The sequence below is a fragment of the Formica exsecta genome, unplaced genomic scaffold, assembly GCF_003651465.1.
Source record: "Formica exsecta isolate Colony F162 unplaced genomic scaffold, ASM365146v1 scaffold1116, whole genome shotgun sequence".
NCBI classification, from domain to species: Eukaryota; Metazoa; Arthropoda; class Insecta; order Hymenoptera; family Formicidae; genus Formica; species Formica exsecta.
Genome location: NW_021848457.1, coordinates 62,436 through 70,046, shown reverse-complemented (window position 1 = coordinate 70,046; position 7,611 = coordinate 62,436). Strand labels below are relative to the sequence as shown.

Genomic DNA, 7,611 nt, shown 5'->3' with positions numbered 1-7,611 from the left:
TAAAAAATTCAAAATAGAATTCAATTTATTATGTGTTTCGTATACACACTTTCTATGATATATTTTAAATGATTCCTATATTAAAAGGCACATAAAATTACAAGTAAAATTACAAGTAGAATTTTGTTTTGTAAGTCGTCTAAAGCGAGCTTAACAAGTGCAGTCCGGGTTGTTGTAGTCTTAAGCTAGTTTCGCGACGAGTATGTAATTGGTTCCAGCCGCAGCGAATCTTCCCAGAGTATAATGCGGCCGATCGACAAAGAAATCGGACCACATCGGCCTGGCGTGCGGCTCGGCGCTGACAGCTTTTCAGGTTCACTAGGAATGCCCCGAACGTCCCGGCCGTATAAACCAGCCGGCTAATTTAGACCGACTGTCCCGTGAAATTACCGGGACTCGCGGGTAATGAGAGAACGAATAGGGAGGAATAGGCTAGCCCTTGGACAGTGGTCGGCTAATCACGACCGCTCGTTAGCGAATTGAATGCGCCGCGTAGAAAGTCAAAGAGAGTTCCCTTCTGCCTTAAAAAGAACTCCGGCCATTGCCGTGGCCGTCTCTCAAAACACCGCACGTTCGCAGTCGCCGTCGCGATACTGTTTCTCAGATGAATCTCTCAGTAACGTCTAAAATGATCTCGTTTCACGACGAGATTTCCGATTGACGTTTGAATTACAGCACAATAGTGGTGACATGTTTTACAGTAGAGTCTCGTTAATTTCGGCCTTATTATTATATATATTATTATTTTCTATTGTTATCTATTATATATATATATTATTTTCGGCCGGGACGAGAGGAATGAAAAATTTAAAAATTTATGCCTTGAATTTTGAATATAAAATTAATCATGTTTTTTTTTGGCTAACGGCACCTGTTTCCCACTGATTGAAAATTTGAGCGAGTCCATGCTGACGGTAAATACCGTTGAATTTACGGAAAGACTGTACAATGCATCGATTGTCGCTAACTTAATGGACACCCTATATTTGCTCATTAACGAACCCTCTGTCGCGAATTCAGCGCGCTTCTACCAACACGAAGACTGCGCTGACAGACGAGCAGGATGCTGAGAAGAATAAGGAGAAGGGAAGCTGAATCCAGGCAGCGGATAAAGATGGGAAGGAGAAAAGGACGAAGAAGAAGGACGGGTCCCTCGTTACAACTTCTGCGAGGAGAGAAGCAATACGTTCGGCTTTCCAGCAACACAAATTACGTTTTCGAGAAACTAGCGAACCACTGTAAAAAATATCGCTCGCGATATTTTAAATTACTTCAGAAAGAAGCAAACTAATTAATCCTAATTAATCCTAGCGGTTGTAAATCGCTCACTGTAATTTCGATGAAATCAATTAATAACGCGCAAATCGATTAATAATTAATCAGTTGACATTTAAGCTTCTTTCGATGACGTATCTGTTGCCGACAAATTTCTCAAATATATTAAATGTTGCTACCGTCTTTCAGTCTCAAATTTTACACAATTTTAAATCTCTCTGTCCGACGTGGTAAATTTCTTCAGCGATCTTGTAGACATGTTTTCGACATCGCAAACACCAATCTTCTTGCTGGTGCGATCACGATGAATGAATTGCGATGCTATCACAAAGAGAAAAAGAAAGATCGTATTCGATTTCTTATCGACAAATTTCCCTCTTGATTTCGTTATTCGTCTCATTATTTTTTTTCCTCTTCTTTTTATCCATTGTCCTATGAATATTTATTGCACCTTGCAAAGTATTTCAAATGAAATATAAAAAAAGGCGTGTGCAAGTATTATCAGTTTCTATTTCGATTCGTTGTATTTCTTATTGTCGATATTTTAATTAAATTTAATTTAATAGCAAATTCGTTGTATTTCGCAAAGCTTTTATTTGATTGAGAGAAAGGAAGGAAAAACAAAACTACTTTTAAATTAAATAAAATAAGAATTTAATAGCAAATTCGTTGTATTTCGCAAAGCTTTTATTTGATTGAGAGAAAGGAAGGAAAAACAAAACTACAATGTGAATAGCTGCTTGCAAAAGAAACAAACATGCTATCGAAAAAAGAGAAGACCCACACGGTATTCGCTCTCGTGGCGACAGTCGGGAATTGATACAAAAGAGTTTCCATCTTAAATCTTCTTCGTGCTTTTCTCGTTTTTCACGTGAGATAAAACAGTAACGTTTAAAGCGCCGGGTAGCCACCGCCTTCTCTGAGAGGGTTGGGCGAGGACCTCGCCAAATATTTGGTTAGTCTTTGATGGGCTTCGAGAAAGGACAAGGAAAGTACCAGCAGAACGCAGCGGGGGAGGAGGATCCCGGCAAGGGGAACGAAAAGGTAAGGAATGAAAAGGAGGGGAAGAAGATCCGAAAGGAAAGAGGATGGAGGAGATGGAGGCGCGTGCTAAGGTCCACGAACGGAGCGGCGGAGGAGTCGTAAGATCTGGAGAATGCCGGGCATTTTTATTGGTTCCAGCTTTGGCTCTCCTTGAAACTCGGGAAGCCGATCAGCCGGACAGAAGGATCGTCGAATCTGATCTTATACGTGCCTATATTCCCTTCCTCGGCGACAAAGATAAAGGAAGATTTTTAGGACGATTGTTGCGTAGAATTTCACACTTAAAGTAATCGAATCTTCGTGACTTTAGTAGCGTCTAGTACTTCGAACGTAGATTAAAGAACAGTTGCTTGAGAGTTTATAATTCTGTTTTAAAAAATCTAAATATATATAATGATATATTTAATATATCTACCATTGCAAGAGGCTATATTAAATATTGTGAATAAATAATCGCACGGTTTTAGAATATAGGATGTGTGGATCTGCATTGGATCTTTCAAGATCGAATCCAAATCTCTTCGGGGGAGAAAATACCGAGAAGATACGGGAAAACTTCATTCGCGATACACATTTCCGCGATGTTCATTCACGAAGGCATCGCGCGCGGACGCAATTCTGTAAAAATACACGGTTTTACCTCGGAGGTATATCACCCCGCCGCCTATATTCCCACCGCTCGCGATCCCCCGCCGTACAATAACATCCCGCTCTTTCCGCTTTTGTATTTTGTAAGTCAATTCGAAACATGAATCGTATAATAATTCAACGAAGCTAAGGAAAACACGACGGATATTATTCGTCCCACCTAGTCCGCCCCTCGATAGAGACTCCATATTTATGTGAACGCGGGGGTAGTTTGTGCGGAACGATGGATCCTCGCATTTCCGTACGTACGTTTTATCGCTTTTAAAACACGCTTGTGGTTATTTTTACTATAAACCTACGAGATCGCAGAGGGATTGTATTTGGGGAATTACGAAAACAATCTATACGACGGATGTTCGAAGTGTACGAAAAATTTTGACGCAACCTACGCTTCAAGCATGATTGATTGAATCCGAATAAATATAAGCTTAATGAATATAAGCGAATAAAATGAGCAAGTTATATTTTAATTTAACTGAGCTAACTCAGAGCTAACTCAGTTTGATCGACAGTTTCCAAGATTATGTTTATCTGAAGCAAAAATACTGGTACTTAAAAAAAAGTTGTAAAACGTAAGAAACTTTCTGGTAAATGTGCAGGTACAACCCTGATTTTTTGCCTAAAATTATACCGGGGCTGGGCGTGGAATAATGTATGTAGTTCGCCATAGAAGCGAACTAGTTGCAATTCCAATGAGAAAACTGAGTGCTATGTGAGCTTCGTATCTCGACGGATTTCTGTCTTCTCGCCTCTCATACATATTGTGATTACTTCTGCGGCAAGAGGAGAGAGAAAGCGCGAGGAGAGGAAGCGCATGTACGCGCACATTTATCATAGAACGGCACAACGGAAACGCATGTACTATTTTTACAGACGTGACTATATATGTAGATGTAAAAAATAAGAAACGAAATAAGAAAGAAAAAAGAACAATTTCTATTATATATTCAAAATATTATGATTTATATTATAATCTAGGAATTTTATTGATAAATTAATATTTTTTTATTAGCAAATTTGTTATATCAGAAATGTCAAATCAAAACGAAAATTTTCTCAATTAAATATTCGGACTTCAAATTTTTAGCAAACGCATATATTTCTAGAATATAATTTCTAATATATAAATCACTTGAGACCCAAACAATCGTGTATTGCTTAATCACATAACAACAATTCACTCGTGAATTATTTAATTAGAATAGTGATTTCTTTTTGCGGGAATGTTTTGATTCTGAATAAAAAGCTCGGAATTTAACAATTAATGGTACATGTACAATAGACACATATCTATAAACACATAAATTAATGTAAAATTAAATCAAAAGTTATTTTTTATTTAAAATCTTTAAATAGTCTTTCTAAATTAATATCGGTAATAATAGATTGACTTACGTGCCGTATAAGTCATATGACATATTTTATCCGGCTATTGCGCCGAAAGATACATACCTGCAGACAATTTCTTTTACGCCTGGGCCCGCGGCGAGAAAAATTGTTAAGAGAAATTTTTCTGACTTTAAGTGACGTTGATGTACGAGCGTAACCGAGAGAACGCCTGCAGGAATGTCAGATTCCTTTATTCCCCGCGAAAAGCACAGAAACCAACACCCCTAACTGGATAGCGCGATTCTGTAATTAAGAAGTATGAATTATTAAATTATGCGCGAGGTTATAATACAAAAAATATAAATTTTCGCGATCGTATGGGTAATGATTTTCAAAAAAAAAGAGAGAGGGAGACTTTGTAATATTAAATATTTGTAATTTTACAAGCTCTCGATCTATCCATAATGGCATATAAGATAAGAACGATGAAATATAAATTGTAAGATTTTTTAACGAACATTCCCCGTCAGTCGGTCGGGAATCTGGCAATCATTCCTTCTTTAATTGCGCACTAATTAGCTCAGCATCAATCGTAGTAGTGGCCGTTTCATACGTCGACAGGAACTGCAGCCTATAATTCGATCCGTACGTCGAGTTCTTTGCGGTGGGTAATTAAAAGCATTGTCAGAGCGAAATGCACGGACAAACTAAAAGGGTTCAGGATTCGCCGAGAGAAAAGACGCTTTCGTTTCATGTTTAGGTACAATCGGTAATTACAAATCGCGAATGTAATCTTAATGAATCCCGACTTACATTCAGGAATGCAATGATCGCGACGTGCAACAAGCGTGACAAAATTATAAGAGAAAATCATAAAAGTATAATTAGGAATTTGTAATTATTGGACAAAAAAATCTTATTAAATTACATAATATATAATAATAATAATTATATGTAATATAAATATATAACATTGAAAATTCAATCTATCGCGTGTTACTATATATTTTTTATTATTCACTTAAATAGAGAGAGTGAAGATTTAGTATCTCTCCATCAAGTAGAAATGCTAATTTATTAATGTAAATTTATAATCACACGCGAGACGATTTGACGACAGTATAGTTTCCTTCGTCTCGAATGCGCCTCGAACTCACAGGGATACGCGACTTTTTATTCGCAAGGGGGATGAAAGTCATGTCGTGTGGCGAGTGCTCGTCGACGTTTTTCTCTGAAAAGAGAGCAGAGCGGGGGTGTTGGCAAATACGTAGGACGCATTCAGATCAGTCTCCCAGCAGATCGAAAAGAGGGGAAATCCACCGAACGGGAACGACGACGGCGAAGTAGAAAAGGTTTTTCGGAGCGTGTCAGCAAGAGACATCAGAGGCCCCGCCATTTCCTCCGGTCGAATACAAATGAAATACGTGCGAATGTATCGCGCATTGTCGCTTTGTACTTCGCAGGGATCAATGCGTGAAAGAGAAAACTTCGTTTCGCCAAAGCGTTGGGCTCTGCGTCCCAGTGCAAATAATTAATGAACTCGTCGTGCCTCAAATAATTGCCTCTTCTTGGTGTAATTCAATTTATCATTACGGTATAAGATTGCATGTCTTGTCTGCAATTTGATGTGCCAAATATATGTCAATATATTATTTTCATGTAAGCCGATTAATTAAATTTTTTACTTTGTTGACTAATTTATGAATATGCATCGACAAAAATATCAAAGTTTTCTTTCATTTTTTTTCCATTCATTTTTTGGACAATATTATTATATCTAGATCTCTCTCTCTCTCTCTCTCTCTCTCTCTCTCTAGATTTTATATTCTTAAAATACGATTCAAATGTCAGTTAGTATCCGGTGATTGAAAAGATCACGTATACCTTGGCCATGCAAATCATAAAAGACGCGCGTTAAGTAGTTTACGTCAGAGCGACTTAAAATAGCGAAATAAAAATGCGGAAAGTACAGATACGTTGCTCTGAAAAATAATTTACAATCTTGTTTCTTATCGTAATAACGTCATTTTGCTTATCATGCGCCAGTCACAATGCTTGCGAAACACTGTGTTGGCATAAAAATCAATTTTAATTTTATCGCATTCCGTTATCGCAGCGATAACGGAAACAGCGTAATTGCTCGGAAGTCAACCATGTTTTCGAGTATCGGCTTTACCATCGTTTGATCTCGACGTCTTTCAGTTAGAACTGTCAATGTTGGAATCGTTTTGGTTATATATATGATTTCGTAGTGAATGTGATTAAGAATTGTTCTTGTTACGGAAGAAAATTGTTTGTCTTTCATCATGTTTAATCGAATATCGAAATCTCTGTTAACCAAAGAAACGAGGGATTATTTAATGAGGTAATGTTTACATTCAATATACATATAGTGTGTTGATTTAAAAGCATCATATATGATATCATGTAATATATTTCATTTTTACGAAAAATTCAATTTTACTAGCAATTTTTTGGCAAGTTTGAAATAGATTTTTTTCCAGTCTAGATATCGAGATCTGTTGTTTGTAAAATTTTCCTTTTTTTCCAAAATTGTATATAAATACAATTTTATATTTTATACATATTATTTACAAATTGTTATGAAGCTAATATAAAAAAATAAAATTGTTTCGTTAATCGTGGCTGAATTATATATTCGTATCTCCCTGTCGCTCTCTCTTTCTGAGATGATTGCACTTGGTACTTTAGACCATTATAAGAACGCGATTTATGGAAAATAAACTACTTTTTCAGCACTCATTTCTGGGGCCCGGTATTCAACTGGATGATACCCATAGCGACCATATCCGACACGCGAAAGCATCCAAAAATCATTAGCGGCAAAATGACTGTGGGTGAGTTGGACCTAACTCTATTGGTGGACCTTTCGAAGAATTCGTTCTCCATCTCACATAATAATCATACATCGCGACAGAGCGAGAGAATGCGCGGCGAACAGTGAGAGGAGGGGGAAGGGCAAGGGAGGGGTGACGAGAGGGCCCGAAAAGGGCCCATAAAATAATTGCTGCTCGAGCGCAGCAAATATCCGTTTATTTCTTAATGAGCAACACGCCGCGAATATTTGAGATGCATATCGACCTAAGACGAGTTTGCAAGTAAATTGCTACAGCGAATTGTTGTAAGCCATATTTTTAATCGTTTAAATGTAATACTTGCTCTCCTCCACACCCAAAGAATTTTCTCTGTTTGTGAGCCTCGTAAATGTGTTTCAAAACACGTTCTCATATTGTACAAACAAGAAGCCACTCTAAATTTCTCTATTTTCTTTTAATTTAATAATTAAATAATAAA

The 7,611-nt window shown here is 37.3% G+C and overlaps 2 protein-coding genes across 2 annotated transcripts in view; one reads left to right on the top strand and one right to left on the bottom strand.

The window, feature by feature from the left end:
• Positions 1–7,611, bottom strand: part of LOC115236787 (gastrula zinc finger protein XlCGF46.1-like) — a 111,472-nt gene that overhangs the window by 65,116 nt on the left and 38,745 nt on the right. The gene's annotated exons all lie outside the window — the stretch shown is intronic.
• The window catches only part of LOC115236806 (mitochondrial pyruvate carrier 1-like), a 10,671-nt gene continuing 9,514 nt past the window's right edge, over positions 6,455–7,611 (top strand). Inside the window, exons 1-2 of the mRNA XM_029809501.1 lie at positions 6,455–6,661; positions 7,054–7,154. Coding sequence (XP_029665361.1) covers positions 6,603–6,661; positions 7,054–7,154 — 160 coding nt within the window. The 5' untranslated portion in view covers positions 6,455–6,602. The remainder of the gene's footprint in view (positions 6,662–7,053; positions 7,155–7,611) is intronic.